The 19,621-nt window shown below is 42.1% G+C and overlaps 1 protein-coding gene across 4 annotated transcripts in view; it reads left to right on the top strand.

Moving 5' to 3' along the window:
- The first annotated feature begins 1,671 nt into the window (after positions 1-1,671).
- SMOC2 (SPARC related modular calcium binding 2) overlaps positions 1,672-19,621 on the top strand; it is a 140,719-nt gene continuing 122,769 nt past the window's right edge. For 2 of the 4 annotated variants that reach the window (XM_048298604.1, XM_048298603.1), the window contains exon 1: positions 1,672-2,301. In XM_048298604.1, coding sequence (XP_048154561.1) covers positions 2,227-2,301 — 75 coding nt within the window. In that variant the 5' untranslated portion in view covers positions 1,672-2,226. The remainder of the gene's footprint in view (positions 2,302-19,621) is intronic. The other 2 variants (XM_048298607.1, XM_048298606.1) reach the window with 1 other exon arrangement.

Raw genomic sequence — 19,621 nt, 5'->3', positions numbered from 1 at the left:
GTGAACTGCCTTTGGCCTGCTGAATGCCAGCAGTGCAGGGGACACTGAACTTAAGGCGGAGGAGCTGTGGGATTTGCAAGATACAAAGAGCATTTTGAAAGAGAAGGGAAAGCAAGCATGGGCTTGTCATGAAGGGGACATGGACCTAAACTAGGAAACAGACTGGGGTGGACTGGATGACATGGAAGAGGACTGGAAAGATGAGGGAAATGGGACTTTGTACATGTGGTGAGTAACTTTGAGGTATGAAAGAGGCTAGTCATGGTCACAAGAAAAAAGTTCCTTCTGTCTCTGACAGAGATGTTAATACTGCGAAGTTTCACTCAGCTGAGACGAAAGGGCTATGAAGCCCGGGCTGTCAAAATGTACTGCAGTGCCTACTGCAGCAACTGACAACTTGCTATCACTATGAGAGATGCTGCTAGTTTGAGAGCGATAGAGGTCTGGTGCAGTGAAGGGCCTCAAACATGCTCCAACCTGGGCAATAACATGCAATAGCTTTATTTTCTTTTCCCCATTTAAAAAGCTCAGGAGATATTACAGGCCATTCACACAGAGATGTGTGCAAATACTTTGTTGATAATTGCATTTTATAAAAAAAAACCTTTTGGAAACGGTACTTTTCAAATTCTTGTGACTGGGTGCTCATTGAGACCTGGTGATGCTGTGACTACTTTGTTGGCTGCATCCATTGAACACAGTAGGATCTGGAAAAGTCAGCACCAGGTGTCTCAAGTAGGGCACCCAAATCTATCCGTAATTAATACCTACTTCTCTCCACCTTGGTTCACCACGCATGGATAGTAGCTCAGGATAGAGCTACTGCTCTAGAGAGCATGCTCTATCCTGAACCCCTAACTGAGCCATGTGTGACAAGCCTGCAAGGATGTCAGATCTGAATGCTTGAAGAAATTATCACTTGTGTGCTGGGAGTGTGCCACTTTGCAGCCTTCCTAAAGTCCTTTTGTGTCCTCTCCCACAAACGTGCACACACGGAGAAGGCAAGCCCTGATAGCTTCAGCGTCCCTGGTAGTACCACTTAACTCTGGGGATCTCTGCAGGCTGGCAGTGAGCTGTGGGTCCCCGGCAGCAGGGACGACGAGATCCTTCACAGTAAGGAAGTATTAGCATACCTCTATTTGGCTCCAAAGAGATGGGCGAGAAAAGCGCAAAACTCTGGGGTGGAAGGTTTCACCTGGCATTAACTACACGCGTAGTGGGGCCCCGCAGCCTCCGCATCTCACCGGGATACCCCACCCCGGGCCAGCAGGGCCCGCTCCCCGCCGTGCCGGAGCGTCTGGCAGCGCCCAGCGACGCCCGGCTGGCCCACGGGGAGCTGCCACCTGGCTTTTGTCCCAGCCCAGAAACTTGGATGCCATGGGCGGTGCCCGGCGGGAGGCGCGGCGGGGCCAGGGCAGGGGCGCTCCGGTAGGAGGTCGGGGCTCACCGGGGCGGGGGTCGAGACCACTTCCCCCGCCTGCCAGGGGCTGCCAGTATTTGTACATGTTGATTCAGCATGAGGCGGGGGGTGGGGGAGGAATAAACCCTGCGGGGGAAGCAAGCGGCGTCCCCCCGGGAGCACCGGGGAGGGTTAATAGGCGAGGATCTGTGGGTCTGGGAGGAGAAAGCGGAGGCCGGGCTGGGGAGGGGGCAGGATAAGAGGAAAAGGGGCAGAGCGGCTCGGAGAGGTCGCACACGGCCAGCCTCCGTAGCCGCGGCAGTGCCTTCCCGCGTGCTGCCGGTGGTGGTGGTGGTGGGTCCTCCCTTCCCGTCCCAGTCGTTTCCTCCCGCTTCCCCTGCCACAGAGGACTCAGGGCTAGAAGGGAGAGAAAGGGACGCCCAGGGCTAGACAGCAGCCCGCCCGAGGCGGAGGCAGGCGCGGCGCCCCGAGGGAGGCGGCGGCGTCCGGCAGATTCCCCCGGCAGTGGGAGGGCTGCGAGAGAGGAGAGGCTGGGGAGCATCTCCTCGCCGGAGTTGACTCCCGAGGAGCGAGGGAGGGACACAGAGAGAGGGAGAAAGTGCCGCCTCTCAGCTTTACGGGCGTCCCCAAATTTTAAGGACTGGGGTGGGGAAAAAAAAAAAAAACAGAGGACCTGAGCTGGGACCTCCCAGCCGGAGCGATTGAAAAGGAGCCAAAGCAGGCGTCGGGGGGGTAGCGACATCCCAAGGAGAGTCCCCGTCCTCCGCTACCCGCAGCCGCTGCGTGCCCACCGCCGCCGCCTCAGCATGTGGGTGCCGCTGCTGCTGCTGCTGCCGGAGCTGCTGCCCGCCGTGCCGGCACAGAAGCTCTCCGCCCTCACGGTAAGGCCACCGCGCCGCTGGCGCCGGGCGCCCTCCGGGCCGGTCCCGGGCGCACCTGAGCGGGCGGCGCGGCCCCCGGGCGGCGAGGGGCGCCCGCGGCTGCCGGGCCGAGCGCCGCGCCCCGCTCCGCTCCGCTCCGCTCCCAGCCCCGGCCAGGCGGGAGCTCCGCCGCGGCTCGCCCGGGGAGCAGCCGGCACCGCCGCCCCGCCGAACCCCTCCCGGGAGAGCGCGGCCCGCGGCTGCGAAGTGCAAGTTTACTGCGGGTCCCCGCAGAGCTTATGTCCAGCGTTAATGTCCGTGTTAATGCTTTTATTTGCCCGAAGAGGAATAATGCTGCAGTGAGGTCTGCTCTCGGACCGACTCGGGCTGACCGATTTTACTTATTTTAATTATAAAGCGACATGAAACAAGCCTTTCTGGCTATTCCAGGCTCCATGATGCTATACATGGAACTCTGCGTAGAGATGGGTGAGCCAATTCATTAGGCTTACTAAATAAGCCATAACCACTTTTCTAGCCAAGACCTGAGGTTTGCAGCTAATAGCTCAGTTCAGTCTTCTTGTAGAGCTTGCAGTGTTTGCAAAGCTATAATTAATGCAATCTGTAGAAATAAAAACATTTTCCTTAAATGTGTTTTTAAACAAGTGCTTAAGTAAACATAACGGGCAGCGAGTACCTCTTTCAAGCCGTTTTTAAGTGTTTTGGTGAAGGCTGTGTGCTTAGAGTTTATTATGGTAAAGTTACAGGCAGCTGCAAAGTGAAATAGACCCTATTTTGTTTAAGTCTTTCAGAAAATTTTTTAAAATACTGAAAGTTGGGTTTTTTCCTTTTTTAATTTTTTTCCCCTTTTTTTCCCGCTTATTGAGTAAGGTTCTATAGGGACAGCTCGAGCTGAAATGGCAGTGGGGGATGACTGAGCTGCGCATACCTGAAAGTCTTTAGAAAAAGTTTTGCCTTCTTGTCTAAGTTTATTTTTTTTTTCCTCTTAAATGATTTGTAGATTGGAAGCTGCTAAATGAAAACCTTAAAGGAATGAGTTTGCTCCATGAGTTTTATTGTGTGTGGTATTTTAAAGTGCAGGACAGATAAAGTCAAGTGATTCTCATATTTTACTTTTTAAGACCCTCATTTGAAGCATCCTTAGACTGTTAGGTGATATATACTATTCTAGTTAACAGATTAACATTGCAATTTACTTTCAAGTTCACTTTCACAAATGTATATACATAATTTACAAGATAGTGCATGTAATATTATTTTTTTCTGTACATAAAAAGAGTTCTAAATATTAGTGTGGAAGTAAACTAGAAATGCTACCAAACCTTAGTTTGTCCAAATGTAAAGTAAGAGTGATTGTGACTGTTATAATGTCTTTAAATGATACATAACCCAAATGATGTCAAAGCCTTTTAAAATACGTATATAAATCACTGCAGAATATACTTTTCATTCAGTGAGGGGCTGTCTGCCTCACAAAAGGGAAGAAAAATCTGGCCAAGAGCACTTCGGCAAGCTCTTTAAAAATGAAATGTCATAGACTCATGCAAATGTATTTGACTTCACTGTTATCTGAGTGATGTCTGAAGTCCCTCTGTTCCTTCTTTCACCAATTCGGAGTGTGCATTACTCACTTCTGTACCTTATAGTAGTCTGCATCTTTATGAAGCATGAGCAGAAAAGTGAATCCTGGTGGAATTCCCACCCTCTGCCTCTGCTATGAAAAAGGTAATGGTTTTGAAGACATCAAGCTTTCAGACTGAAATAAACTTGAACATTTTGGTAGGCGTAGCTAGCCTTGTTAGTAGAGGACTGTAGGTAGTGAGCTCATGCTAGTTTTTCTGCTGCCTATGCTCTTCCTACAAGGGCTCACCCATACAAATACTAGACTACATTGGAAATCCATCCCTAAAACAAGTAATGGACAGGCAGGCACCCGTAGGAATAGAAGAACACACACAGACACACACGGATGCACGTATACTTTCTACATCTTCCCACATAACTGAACTTTGAATGAGGCAGGTTTATTTCTACTATTTCTGTACTTACCAATTTAAACAATAAAAAAGCAGTGCTATTACAGCAACAAATACCACAGTGCTTAATCATTCTTAGCTCCTGTAGTCATTTTGCTTGTAGCTCACAGACTATACAACCCCTTTCCCCATGTATCTTTCTCAAATATTCGTGGATAATATCTGCATAATTATAAGGAACAATAACCCCAAGCTGTGTAGAAAACCAAGAAAATCTATGGCTTTTTTTTCATCTGCTGTGCCCCTGTGTGACAACTGAGAATGGCCATTCCTTTCTACACATCAGATGCAGGTTTTATTTTTATTTGTGGTTTGAAGAATAACAGATAAAGGCTGAAAATTTCATAAATAACTAGAGGTCATGGGAACAGGGCATGTTTCACTGTGGATCTGAGTTTCATGAGAACTACAGGATGATTGTGGAGAGGGAATGCACATCCCTGATGGCAATACCCGTGACAGTGCACACTATTGCAGGTATACTCATCTTGCCAGGTGGTGGCAATATCAGGGGCACAGTCTCCTTTACTGCAGTGGTTAATCTGACATAAGATGAACCTTAGCAGAAACATGATAATAAAATTATAGTTCCCTCTAGCAAAAGCAACTCTGCCGTTTTCCAAAAGGTAACTACATGGATCAGAGTTTTTTTCCCTTGCCTGGGCTCTAAGCAACAAACTGGGTGATGGCTTGCCAGGAAGGGAGGATATCAGCATCTGTCTTTAAGTTTTTCATCTATATAAACAGATGTGTGGGCTGTTTTAACTTTATGTCCTCACTAGCTCTAGGAACAGATCAAGTATTACTTTCAGAAAAGACTTTTAGTAGTTTACAGAGCTGTTTCCCCATTTAATTAGGAATAATATTTTTGCCTTTCACTTGGGCAGAAATACCCACAACAACCACCCATGTCTATAATCCAGGTGAATATGTGATTTTCAGATGTTGGAAGCTTTTCAATAGTCCGATTGCAATAAATTAAAGAGTTTTCACATGAATAATACTTCCAAGAGATTTCTGATTGTCTTATGTGAATGCAGGTTTGCAAGGAATGATGAGCATATGGCTTCCTACAATATAGCAGCTGTTAGGAGGATTTCTGGCAGGCAGATGCATCAGAGTAGTCTGCAGGTACTCGAAACGCACCAGTGTGTCTAGAGTCTGGTCCCCTGAACCTCATGTCTATATGTAAAGTGAGTGTGAGTGTTGTAATCTGTCCCTCTCTGCCCAAACCGTGGATCCAGACAGAACTTACTTGACTCCCTGACTATGTGCCAGGATAGAGACGGAACATGACAGGTGGGCTGGTTGCACACCTGAGTCTTTTTTGGGAAGCCATGGTGTGCATCAGGGTCTAAGAGTTTCACGACTTCTGTGCATTCACTGGGTTAGAGATAGCACAAAGTTACTTTGAGTTTGTACCAGTCTTGGCTTCTTGTCATCAAAAATTACTCTTTGCTAAGGTTGCTCCTGGACTCTGGTCTCCTGAGTAGGGCCATATTGCAATAATAGATAAAGTGAGGGGAAATGTAATATTCCAGTTATTAATTGCTAACTGAGCCTCAGGGATGCATGCAGGAGGAGAATATTCTTTAGTATGGTATTTATTGTTATTTCAAATGAACAAATATTGGCAACAGAACAATGGCTTTCATTATGGGAAGGTAGGCTGAGAGCTGTCTTGTAAGAACCCATGAGATGTGAGGGACTGCAGCCAGTTTGGCTGCTCCTGTTTTTTTCTCCCCTAGTGTCAGATACTAATGTAAAACATTCTTACATTCCACAAAATATCTTAAGTAGCCTTGTCCTTTTACCTTGTTTGTAGAAAACCAGGTAACACTCTGCAATTCTTGTAACATGCTGTTGGAACATTTTTGCAATGCTGTATTTTTATTCTGCTCTGTGAGATGCTCCAGTTCTTTCTGGATATGTGGAACTGAGGAGATCGGAGCCTTGTTGACTTCTTGTAATAGGGAAATAGGCATCTCTTGATGATATAGGTACTTTTGTTTTGAAACACAGTGCTTTGAAGAAAGCTTATTTTGTTCCTTGAATAAGTAAGTTTATGATCATTGCGCTTACCAACACACTTTGTCATTGTTTATACTGCATTTATGAAACCATCATCTTAGCTTTTATCTCAGTTGCAGTGTTGTGTGTGTGGATGTACTTCTACAAACAATACAATACAAGTGTTTCTTATTTTAAAATCTTGATGACTTGCAACGTACCACAAACTATTCTTTCACAGCCTTGCTGAACCATGTGCTTTTCTCAATACAATCAATAGATCTTACAAAGGAAGAAAGTTTGCTTGAAATCACTTCTTGAAATGAACACCTCTGCCTGTTAATAGTTCCTTTCATCAGCAGCTGAATATTTTGGGGAACAATTGTTTTCTTTTTCTCCCTTGGCACATGCTTTGTGAGTATTCAATAGCATTTAGTGCTCTGGATAGCTTCCACAACACTGACCAATATAAGATGGACCACTAAGGTAGTTCAGTAAAGGGAAGCTAAACACAATCAAAGCTTTCCAAGTTAAGGACCCATTTGGATGGCGCCTGCAAACCAAAACATTTGGAAAAGTTACCCTAATTGTGACTGAAAAACCAAGACCATAAATAAAACTGTAAGTGGCTCCAGATCCTAACAACATTGTTACTGCAAATGGGCATTGGTACAACCAAGGGTACATCAGCTCTGAAAATAAAACACATTCAACAATGCTTCCTTGCAATAAACTCTCGAGACACTTCTTATTAAAGAAACAACACCAAAACCTGTGGGAGTTGATACTGAAAGCATCAGCAAACTTTTCATCAGGGGTCGGAAGTAATTTTTGTGCATGCGGCCAACGTAAACTGCACCTTATAATGTGGAGGACATTAATGAAGATGATGGTTGACTGCATGCCCATAAGATTTTTAAAACTAGAAGAGTAGAAATGAATGTGAGTGGGGAAGGAAGAGCAGGACAGAGGAAACAGAAGTAGATCTTGCATATTGTGGCCAGTCTTGATGCTGTCATCAGTCCCCTGTTGCCTACTAAATGCCTCGAGGAACGGCTGTATTTCTTGACAGTGGGCAAACCTCAAGGTTTAGTTCGTTTTGAAAAGCCTCCAAAGGTTTAGCTGCTATCCAAAACCTATCTGAACCCTGTTGGTCTGGAAACCAGGCTACAGATCTTTTCAAGATCTGGCTTGCTCAGGACTTTGCTCATGTTTCCATTTCTTCAGCCAGACCAGCCTCACCACAGGCGCAGCCATTTTCATGGTATTTTGGTACTTCATTTCCTGTCAGGCCTGGGACCAGGAAGTGCAGAGGCGCCTGAAAATTAAAAACTGAGTAAGAAAGAGTTGGAATCAAAGACCTATTTTTGAACAGTGATGAAGGCCTGAGTTTAGTTCAGGAGTGACATTTTTTATCTGAACAAATTCAAACACTCTTGGGCAATCTGCAGAGTGAATGGAGGTCACTTCCTGCAAAGGACTCAGGGATTTACAAAAATTTTGCGTTTTCTTTAGAATCAAACCCCAAATGCATCTCAATTTTCTGGTTGATTCAATATTGTGTTGTGAGATAGGTTTTTTAGAGAGTTGACATGATAGATTCATGATGAAGGCCATTTCACGATGAAAATTTGGAATGCTTTCTTCCAAATTAGTATACTCAAAGTAGTTTTTCACTGTGTGAATACTGCCTCCTCTGCCCCTCTACTGTCTTCTACAACAAAATTCTGGTGATGCTTGTAATTTGGTCTCAATGGCCTGTGTATTTTCAGGGGATATGCTTCTGTTGACATTACTTTATCCATTTCTTATCATTAATTGCTAATCAATGCCTTAATATTACCTACAGTGGCAGATAAAACACTTTCCAGTGCAACACTGGAGGCGAACCTGAAAATAGAAAATACTTCAGAAAAAATTTACAATATGCTAATCTCACACAGAATATTTTATGCCAAAAGAAAAGGAGGGATAACAAGATGTAAAAAGATATTGCCCATAAGCAAATAAACTAAGCAGAAGAGAGAAGGTATAGAATAAACATCTGCGGTTTTTTCCTGCAGAGTTTCAGTCTTTGCTCAGCTGCCCCATGTACATCGGGAACTGGTCTGAATTACAGCCATTGCTATAGTGCAGTGGTATGCACAGGATACAAGGATACAAACTTCGGTTATGGGGAAGTGAAAGCTACCTACAAGTATATGGACTAGTTTTAGATTGGTGTGATAACAGTGTCAGAGGGTTTCTTGATATGACCTTACCAAATTATCAGTGTTTGTCAAGCAGCAAAGCTAATGGAGTGTCACATCTTACCACAGAATCTGTGAAATAAGTTTGTGTGTCAGTCTTCCAAATGGAAGTTTTAGCTGGTCCTTGCAGAAGAAATCGCTTTGATGAGTTGGTAACTGCCCTTCAGTGAATATTTTCCCCGCTCTAATTTATTACCTTTTAAAAATGACCACTAAGTGTTTCATCAGCTGTTGAAAATCCAGGCTAATAGAGAATACAACCTAGAATTCTTGTCGGGACAGAAAGAGAAAACATTTCCTGAAGGAGATCCTTTCTAGCTCTCTCCCTGGCTTGCTCAGTGGGTTGCTAGAAAACTTGCTCAAGAATGTTTACATCATACCTATCCAAAAGCTGGCTTTTTTTCCTTCATTTACTTTAGGCTGCTTGTTCTGTCATCTTCTGAGTCACTGAGTAAAGATAATTTTTTTTCTTTTGTGTTGTGTTAAATTTGTTTTGAGGATGTAATAATATACTTTCTTGTCTTTTAGGTGTTCATTTTTAAACAGTATACAAATTAGCTGTCATACATATGCTGTAAATCTTTGAATCTGTCCTAGAGCACCTAAAGGGTACTTACATGCAAACAAAGAAAAATTCCTTTGCTTTGGAATGCTTTTTAAGTCATGGCTGCATGCAGTATTTTGCAGATTTTTAGAATAAAATTGCTGCCATGAAGTACTCACAGTCTTTTTACTTGGGCTGGATTTATCATGCGATTACCCATATTCTGACCTTTTTTTAGAATTAAAGCAAGATACTGTCAGTGAGTAAACGGTGTAAAAGCTCAGGAGAGATCTGTACATTTTTTGAAGTGCAACTAGTGACAGATAAAGAATATTTTTATTGATAATCAGGATGGACTCGCTATGGTCCATGTAGCAAGCTGCGGTACAGAGAAAACCTGCAGGCATTGTGGATGTCAGGGTGGGAAGGCAATGCCTCAGTTCCATTATCTTTCTCTTGCTTTTATCTGGAGTAAAGTGGAAGAATGGTTGAGTTTAGTCTGAGTAAAATCTGCCATTGAGTCTTCTTACTACTTTGAAGGAGGGGGAGAAGACAGAGTGACATTTTGGTGGACGTGCAAACCATCTTAACCATATTTTAACTGTAACATGTCTACTTTTACAGAAATGCTGTTAAATCAGACCATGTGTCTTGAAGGAAGTATCACAGAATATGATCTGCTGGGGACCTAGATCATGCTATCTAGAGAACTGCTTCCCAAACCTTTTTCTTTGCTAGATGCTGCTCTTCACAGTGGCATCTTTCTGTAAATGGCAGAATCTAGGGTTTGGGACCTCTGTTCTGAGAATACACAGTAGAAATATGGCATTGAGAGCACATCAGAAAGATGGTGATATGAAAATGTGAGAATCTCTTCTCAGTGAGGCTGATACATGCGTGCCATGCTGGTTTCAGGGCACTTGTCTTCATCCTGATTTTCTACGGTCATGCAAACACATTGGGTTCCTCTCTGGGACTGTGAGGTGAACCTAATGGTATTAAAAGGAGAGTTACTATTAGATGTGGGAGGACACATTGAACACAGCTAACAAACAGCCCCTGGTTCAGTTGTCTCAGTTGATTTATTTGTCCTCATCTGTGCCGGTGAAGAATTGTTTGTTGCGTTTAATCACAGTGTTTTAATCAGTTCTCATTCAGTGTGTCATCCACATTGATGCCTCTTAGTGCAGACAAAGGGGTATCAGTGAAACTGACCCAGGCTCTGTAAAGTTATATTTGTTAATGCTGTGGTCACTGTGCATCACCTTTTTTTACCAATAGTGCTGTATTACACTTCTGCACTCCAGAGAGCAGTTGTCATGTGGGCTCATGGGCCTTCTAGAGTGAAAACTCACTGTGGCATATGTCACTTTTTAAAGTAAAAATTTCTACCAAAGAAATGAAATCAAGTAAGTGAAACCTGGTCCTGAAATAAGTATACCATGATGTATTCGAGGGTAACAGATATTGTAAAGATACCTTTGTCCCCACAAGAGGGTGCAGAAATGAAAAAGATTGTCAACGTAGAAACTAAATAAGGCTTTGAGTTAACCATAGGTTTATTTGTTTAGTAAATTATCTCTGGTGTGTTGGATGGCTTATTTTTGGAAGAGAGCCATCAAATATTTAAGTGACTCAAAATAAAAAGCAGAGGTGGGAGTTTCTATACAGATATTTCTCCATTTCTCTCCCGTCCATTCCTTTGCAAATACAGACCGGTGGCGTCACTTGCGCAGCGTCCTCGGGGCGGGAAGGTCACCTCTCTTCTTCCATGGCACTTCAGGGATCCGCCACGGGAGGGAGAGCAAGAGCAGCGCGGTCTGCCCCGTCTCCTCTGGAAAGGGCTGGAAGGAGGGGGAGCCCTTGTTTCTCTCCCCGCCGGCTTTAGGCCGGAGGGGAGGAGTGGAACAGCTGGGGACCTTGATTTTTCAGCACTTGCCACTCAGTTGAACATCAGATCGGAACTCAAAAGGGAAAAATCTCAAACGGAAAAAAAGTCTTGACACAAGCTATTGAAGGTAGAAAAGAGTTCTGTAAAAAGAAAGTGTCTTTAATGACATGGCGTGGCTTGACATTAATTAACCATTAGCGTTCCTGAGAGCTCAGAGCAGGCTGATGTGGACAAGAGGGAATATATGGCCTAACATATGAGATGCTCTTGGCCCTGAGACATGAGGAGGAGCTCAGTCTACAGAAAGCATAGGGCATATTAATTTCATTACATGTATCCATTCTGTTTCTTTTTGCAGCATTTATTACATAAATTCTAGTGAGAAAGACAAAACAAAGTGGACAGCTTATTTTTCACACTGTATTTAATGGGATTGTATTTCAGACCATGTCCTCCTGGGAAGGCATTTTCCAAGCATGCCAAATTTTTGATAGATTTCAACCTAAGTGGATTTAGTTGCAAATCTGAACTTTGAACAGGAGGTTTTATCTTTCCATCATGTTTTCTCCTTGAAAGGTTCCATAAATTACATTTCTGAGGGAAAGGAAAAGATTTTTTTTGAAAGAAGTGTTCATTTGGTAAATTGCTCTTCTGTTTAAGTTTCCCTTTTCCAGGTGCTCAATGACTCCCAGAGCAAAAGTTCTGTCAGTGCTTGATGATGGACTTCCATTAATTTGCAATAAAATTTCAAGGCAATATTCATGCATGGGTAATTGATTTCACTCTGAAGGGAGAATCGCAAAAAACAGAGCTCATATATCTGCTTGTCTGTAACTACTGCAGCAATTTTCTCCACTGCAAACTGGATATCAAGCACCTCTCTTATGAAGTGTCAGTGTCTATGTTCGTTAGATGCAAGACCTGGAGAGATGTATGGCAATGAGAGAGTCTGAGTATTTCCTACTAGATGGCAAAGCCAGATCTGACACTGAGACCAAATGGCTGATAGAGATTAATTTTTGCATCTTTGTGGCTGGTGAGGGACTCACTAAAGCTCAGTAGACACAGCACTGCTGGTTTGATAGAGTGAATGGTGAGCTAATCACAGGTTCACAATACGTGTAGTATTGAGGTGAAAGCAAAGAGCAGAGCTAGCTGAAACACTGCTGCTAGGAGTGAGCCCAGAGGACCTGGAAAGGGCCATCCTTTGGTCGTCACAGTTGTGACTGGGCTCTCTCCAGCCGCTGTAGATTTTTCTCCAGTATTCTCCTTCCCTGTCCAGTTGATTTTTCCTTAGTACATCTTCAGTGTTTAAATGCCTTTTCAATGTATAGACTGTAAGCTCTTTGTGTTTGTACAATGTTTGGGCAAAAGAGGCTCATGCCTTGTTGGCCTTCTTGGTGTACCATCATTTTCAAGTTCAGTAATAAATGAGAGTAAATCTTGAATGACACCTTCTTGCGGGCAAGACTGAACACAAATAATGGAGAATATACAAATAGAGTTCATCAGGCAGTTGTGGCCACAGTCTGGTTCTTTACATCCTGTGTAAATTATCCAATCTGATTATTTTGTATAGATTTTCGTATGTGTATATATACATACACACACACACACAAATATGTATATTTGATCCTACTCTACCTTTTGTAAAGAATTGGAGCAATCAATTTGACACGACAGGAAGTGATCAGCAAAATTGTCTATTTTCTGGTCTTGTCATGCCGTTGGCCAAAGTGTTCTGCGCGGTGCAGAGAGCCAGGTGTCATCTGCTTGGTATTTCCTGACTTGTGAGAGCTTAGTGTTTCAACCTTATCACTGCCCTAAAGCTGGGGTTCTCAGGCTGTGGTATGTGTTTCCTTTCATGGTGCAAAACTCTTTCTCCCCTAAAGAAAAAGAGCTCTGAATCAATGCAGCCTGGTCTTTCCTACAAAGAACAATGTGAATGTTTGGATGCCTCTTCCTATTTTTGCACATAGGTCAGATGGACCTGGAAGCTTCTCTACCCACTGCCCTTCCCTGCCTTTCAAAGGAGAAAAGAAGCTGGGTCTGGATGAAAGATGCTTCCATCATGTGAGCGCAGACCAAAGAGCTGAGACCTGATCTTGCTGCTACATTCACCCCCTCTGAAGTATACGGTCTTTTTCCGTAGCAGCAGTACCAACAACACTCTGGGAAACCTGGTCCGAAGGCTCTCTTGAAAAACTCAGAGAGGTGTCAGGCATTATTAAGGATCGCAGAACTTCTTCCTATAGGCTTCCTGGGGCTTCAAAATGTTGGATCCATCAGCTGTAATAAATTCCCTAGATTGCCATTTCCTATCTTAAGATGACCCATGCCAGTCATATATGTGTATGCAGGGGTACACTATATGCATTCCCATGCAAAGCTTTTCTTCCTTTTGTTTTCCAGAAATGATTGGAAAACCCCCATAAAAGCTTAAAGTTCCCTTGGGGTTAATAACCAGAATGTCAGATATTTTCCCCCTGAAGTTTATGTAATTTGATCTGACTGCTTTGATCTGCTATTTTTTGTTTGTGTGTTTCGGTCTAAGGGAATGATGCATAGGAGTCTAACGTTAGTTATCTTTTGACAAGATTTCTAAGTTGTTAGGTTTTGACTGTGTTGGAAGCGCTACAGGGCAGCTGTGTTTGTTAGTTGATGAATTTGTGTTATCTAAAGACTGAAAAGAACAAAAAGAATACCATCTCCCTTCAAATCTCAGATCAGGTCACTTCAGGAACTGCCTCTGGCAGTATTTGGTTTTATTTTAGTAGCTCTCTTGATTGTCATCCTAAATAATGAGAGAATAGAGCTTTTACTGCTGGCATTGCTTATTACGACAGGAGAAATCAGAAGGTCACACAGTATCTTTCCTTGTTACAAAAGTAAATTTCTTTAAAACTGCTATCCCGAGTCTTCTCAGCACATCTGGGGTGAGGAAGCTCCCGAGATTCATTTTACAAACATATCAGGAAATCACATTCATTTAATTCGAATAAGAAGCAACCAGCAGTGTCCAATGAAATTAGGAGGTTAAAAATAGGACTAATCACATGTATAAACTCACTGTTTCCACTGACAGCAATTAAAGCAGTGTCAGACATGCAATGAAATTCCCTCCAGGGATCTCCATAAAATTGACTTAAACATTAGAAAGAGTGTGCATGATGGATGGAAAAGTTTGAAAGAAATGACAAGTCTATCAAAGCTGAAGGGGGTCACAGTTCATACTCTCGAGCTCTTTTGAGGTATGCAGGATGTCTCTCAGGAAGAGCCCTGCAGCAATCTGCTGTCAACAACAGCAAAGCAGGTGTGCGTGTGTGCCTGAGAGGTACGACTACATGCTTTCTCTTTCTCATACGTGATGTTTCTTGCTTGAATAAAAGTCAACATCTTTTAAAACTTTGTGATTATCTTTTTACTGCTTCTGTTTTTGCTAGAAAACCGTTCAGTGGAGTGAGATTTAGAAGCTGTTGTCAAAGTATAATTGGAGCTAATTACCTAATTTCCTTTCATTCGTCGTGACTATGAAATGGCCTGAGGGCTGCATTATGTCATATACACACACACATTCTGTGTCCTGTACTGATTAAAAAGTCGTGTGATGTGTGCCAGGTGTCTGCAAGGCAGTTCAAACGGTGAAGTAGCATGGATGAGGGGAGGTGAGATGGTTTGCTCTGCCAGCAAACTCTTCTAAAAGATCAGAAATGATTCTGCCCTGCCATGCTTCAGTCCTTCCTATTAAAGAGGGGTGTCACAGCTGCAGCTTCTGTCCTGGCCCTCTGGAATACCAGTTTTCTTCTGCACGCCCCTGTGTGACTTGGAGAGCAGAAATGCCTAAGACAGGCACTCAGCTGAAATGAAGATCTCTGATCATGTCATGTGTGTTGTGGATACAGGAGCTGCAGGTTCAGCTGCGCATGGGTCCCAGAGGAGGTTTTTCATAATGGCAATTCTAATATTCCACAGTCTTTATAATGGATGTGTCCAGCCTTCTCCATAACATCCTGCTGAGTCCAGTAGGAGTTTAAGCAAGACAAAACTGGACATGTGTCTGTCCTCTTCAGTCTGGAACAAGGGAAATTATGGGTCTCTATCCCATAAAAGCAGGAGTGTGCAGAGGATCTTGGAGATAATTGAAGTATCTGAAACTGATACTGTCAATGAGCATGTTTGGATATGAAGCCTTGGAGGTGTGATAAAATCTGTTTGCATGTGCCTGGGTGTTGGTGCTGTTCATAACAGAAGTATGTCTCAGTTTTTTGTATATACAGGTAGAAGTTGACCAAAAGGATACCACTGGGCATATGCCAGGCATATCGAGTATAAAATCACCTCTCCCTGCTCTTTATTGCTACTCGATGGTGTTTACTTTCTTGAATCAGCCCTGTTGTCATATTTGTCCTTCTTACATGTTGTTGACAAATGCATGTGACTACAGAACCTAAAGGTCCACTGAAATAGCCACTAATTCATGAAATTAAACTTGTTAAAATCCTGTTCACTTTTTAGGGCAAATATAGCTCTCTTTCTTAATAGGAGGTTGATAAATTCCATATCCACCAAAGCTGTTATTAAAATACTATCAGTCCAAATTAAATTTTTTTTTTTCTGTGAAAATATTAGTTTTGATCATTGTGGCAAAGGCACAATCTCTTCCAAGACACAGCCATTCTTAAACAACATGCTCAATGAAGGCTATAAAGACTGTTCTGTGAGCCAGAGATTGGCTCATAGATACCTGAGCATGGTGGAAGCACTGGCTCAATTGAAATAGAAGTGAGTAGAACCTGGAAGAGACAGCAATTAAAGTCAACAGAATGGGGAGCTGTGCTCATGCCAAAAATATGTGAAGAAAAAAGCTCGAGTCTCAGGATTTTTATGTTTCTTTTTTCCCCTCAAAACTAGTGTGTTTGTTTCAAAATAAAATGGGTTATAAATAAAATGGGCTATAAATAACATGCACACATTTTTGTAAAATTCTTTTCTTACAAGCCACCTGTAAGGCTTAATGAGTCATACTACATCAGTGACATTGACAGTCTGCACATACAGTTCTGGTAAATTAGAGCTAAGGCTGTGTATGTGTACAGTTCATCAACACAACCATTAAGAAAAGCTCATGAAACTGGGAGTGCTAAAATACCTGTTATACATTCTGACTGCATTATCTGGGCAAGCCCATTCAGTGTGTGTTGGTCTCACAATACACTCTTTTTCCAAGCTCATGCCTCTCAATCAGTCCTGCTGTCCCCCACGGCCTGGAATCCTGCCTGAGCTTGATTGCAGTATATCAGGTGAGGTTCCTGCTGCTTACCTGCTGCTGCATTAGTTGACAACCTTCAGTGTTGTCCTGAAGTGCTTGCACATTGTGTTAAAATTCCTGCAGATTGCATATGAAAACATGGAACGTGGGAGTTTGTTTTCAACAGGCAGCCTCTGTCTTAGCAACTGTGTGAAAAAAAGTCAGTGCTGTTATTTCAGTTAAGGAGGCCAGGACTCCCTCATGGCCATTAACCTGAAGCTGTGAATGATGCTATGAAAAGAAGGGCTGGTCTTTCAGTGTTCAGGTCACTTGCATTGTTGTGGTAGCACACTGATCAAGATTTTAAGCTTTTTCTAGACCAGAGATCTCTGCTGCTCACAGTTTTTCTATCTTAAATAGCTGTTGACTATCTGCTGTCTCTCAGATAGACCTTTTTTTTCATTGCATTTTTCATGTCAAAGGTGAACACCATTGCACTATTGCTATTTCATTTTCCGTATTGCATTGGGATGTGTGCCATGGGAACCCATTTAACTGTTACGGTGTTGTTCAAATAAACTGAACTTGAATTGAACACTTGGCAGATTTAGCCTGATGGACTGTGAATCCAGATGTTACCCTTCTTCTGCTCATCACCTAATAAAAGAGATACCCAGTACTCTGTTACCCTAGGGATAATTTATCAGCCACACTCAGCTTCATTATGGACGCTTCCCTTATAACTGTGGAGAGTGGCTGATCTGTCTGGTGAAGTGTAGTCCCACTGTATGTAGTAGATTGTTTTGGAATTTGTCTGGGGACCCCTTCCTCTTAGAAAATATGTATTAGGGATTGGTAGGTAATCCTGATGTTCTGGTAAAGGCCAGATTGGTGACAGTGTGCCTGTAATGCCTCTCAGAGCCACAGGAGATAACGAGGTTCAAAAATTTTTTGGAAATATTTATGCTTTATTCATAGGTGACTGGCAAATCACTGCTGTGTTTCGGATTGATGGCTGAGTCTAAGAACAGCCTGTGAGGCACAGTTGCAGTTGCCCAGTTGTTTCTGTTTGTTTACCATCACCTCTGTAGTTCTTCAGGAGCCAGTGGAAACTGGGTTGGTGAAAAGGATGGCTTCCTCATCTACTCAAAGAGCATTTGGGAAAGGCCAAAAATTATATCAGTGCAGCATGGGCTGAAAAATAGAGAGAGAAGAGTCACACATATCCAAAGATAGGTATATATATTTTTGAAGGATCAAAAAAGAAAAGCACAAAAGAGGAAGAATGTGTTAATTGATATATACGAGATAGCCATCTAGCTCCAGGCAGCCTAGAGAAAGTTCTCTTGCCCCAATCATGTACATGCATGTACTGACTCCCTTTTTTGGTAATTTTGTTTGCTTTTAACTAATCTCCTTCATTTATGGATAGATGGCTTTTCATTATCTGAGATTTAAAAGAGAATTGTTACCAATAACAAAGCATGTGAAATCTCTGCTAGCTAATCTGATTAGGTGAATGGCTGAATGTTTTCTCTCCTGATGAGAATTATGTAATCAAAACTACAAGTGATTAAAAACTATATTAACATAAAGAGAGAAAGAACAAGAAATTTGGGCTTTTTAAAATAAGTTTTAAAAGGCAATTTGCCTATGAAATGTTGCATTTTTAGAGAAAATGCTTCTTAACAACTAGCTCTTCTGTTTGAAAGTTTTCTGTAAACTTGGTGGATTTTATTGAAATTCTGTGTTTAAAATCCTTAATGTTCTTAAGGAGATGGAGAAGCACTCTTACTGTATTCCAGAGATGTGTAGTAATGCAAAAGAGCTTGGTTTCCAAAAAGAACTGCAGGAAATCCAGCAATTTTTAAGTAGAAGGGTTTTAACTGGGAGGAACTTCAAGCAGTTGCAGTATTTCATGCACACTGTAACGTGGATGCAACTACAGGCTACTATAATTATAGTTTTGTATCAGTAACAGGATATCTGCTAAACAGGAGTTAATACGGTTTTCAAAGTTTCATGAACTGATTCTACTTCTGTGAATCTTTTCTAACCTGAAAGGTATTCTACAAAATTAGCAAATTCTGCAACTTCTCTGACTTAGCTTCTTGTTAGCAATCACACCATCTTATTTTAATGTTGAAGACAATATAGAAATATTCACTGTTGCCCTTTTTTTTGCAAATTTCTTCTTTTGAGAAGTTGCTCTACAATTTTTAATATGAGACTATCTATTTCTGATGAAAGATTTGTTGTATACCATAAACATGACTCATTTGAAAACCAGTGTATCAAGCCCTCATGTCAGGAAAACCATAGCTTTAATACAGAGTAGCTAAAATGTCCAAGGATGTTGCAGATCTTATTTTTCAGCCTTGAAATATCTTATAAAATCAGGCTCTATTCATGAAATACTTGCAGGCATAACAAATATTGGTTAATTGCCATGCCACGCAGGGCAGTCTTGTAGGTACATCTGAAGTATGGGACAAATTGACAATTGAGTTTTGAATTATTATCAACAGGAGACTGAAATAAGACAGGTGAAGTTTTTGGTTGTTACTTTTGCTAAATTTGTTTCTGACCAGGCATATTAAAATGTTCAGACAGCTGTAGATTTATTCCTGCAGAAACAGGGAAAAAAAGTCCTTATGTAACTGCTACCAGAGCCAAATGCTTATTAAATAAAACTGATTATTTTGTTATCACAGTTTGTTTTTCTGTTTCATACTCACACTCTTCTTTGCATGGCAGATATGATTGTGTGTAGAAGTATAAACATGTGATTTGGGAGATGTCTCCAAAGATCCATTTTTGAAAAACCCAAAGCTAATTAATTTCTGTATTTTTAAAGGTATCTTTGGTGTTATATAGAAAATTGCTTTTTTTCATTGTGCAAGTTCCTTTACATTTATATCACTTGCATGATCTTAGTGTCACAGTGACCTTACCCATATCAAAATCTTTAGTGTCAAAATAGTCCAGCTGTTTTCTCCAATTACCCTAATTACCCAATGTCAAAACATCTGTATAATCCAGTCTAAACACACTTGAGTCCAACATATTAGCACATGTAAGGCTTTTTTCTTGTATTATTCAATTAAAAATGAATTTCTTTTCCTCAGTCCAAAGAAAATCGTTACACATTCGTCTCAGGGGACCAATTCCTTTTTACTTGAACCACTACAACTGCCTCTTAATATGGTAAAAAATGTAGTGTAAAAGGCAAGAAATCTACATTAGAGTGTCAGGTGCTGTGAAGACCAGGGAGTGGGAACAGTGGGAGCTCCCTGTGGGCAGGTGGAGCGTGTCCCACCACTCAGCCAGGAGCAGGGAGCC

Source organism: Corvus hawaiiensis, chromosome 3 (assembly GCF_020740725.1).
Source record: "Corvus hawaiiensis isolate bCorHaw1 chromosome 3, bCorHaw1.pri.cur, whole genome shotgun sequence".
NCBI lineage: Eukaryota > Metazoa > Chordata > Aves > Passeriformes > Corvidae > Corvus > Corvus hawaiiensis.
Note: the sequence above shows the minus strand (reverse complement) of the source record. Positions and strands in the feature narration are given on the sequence as shown.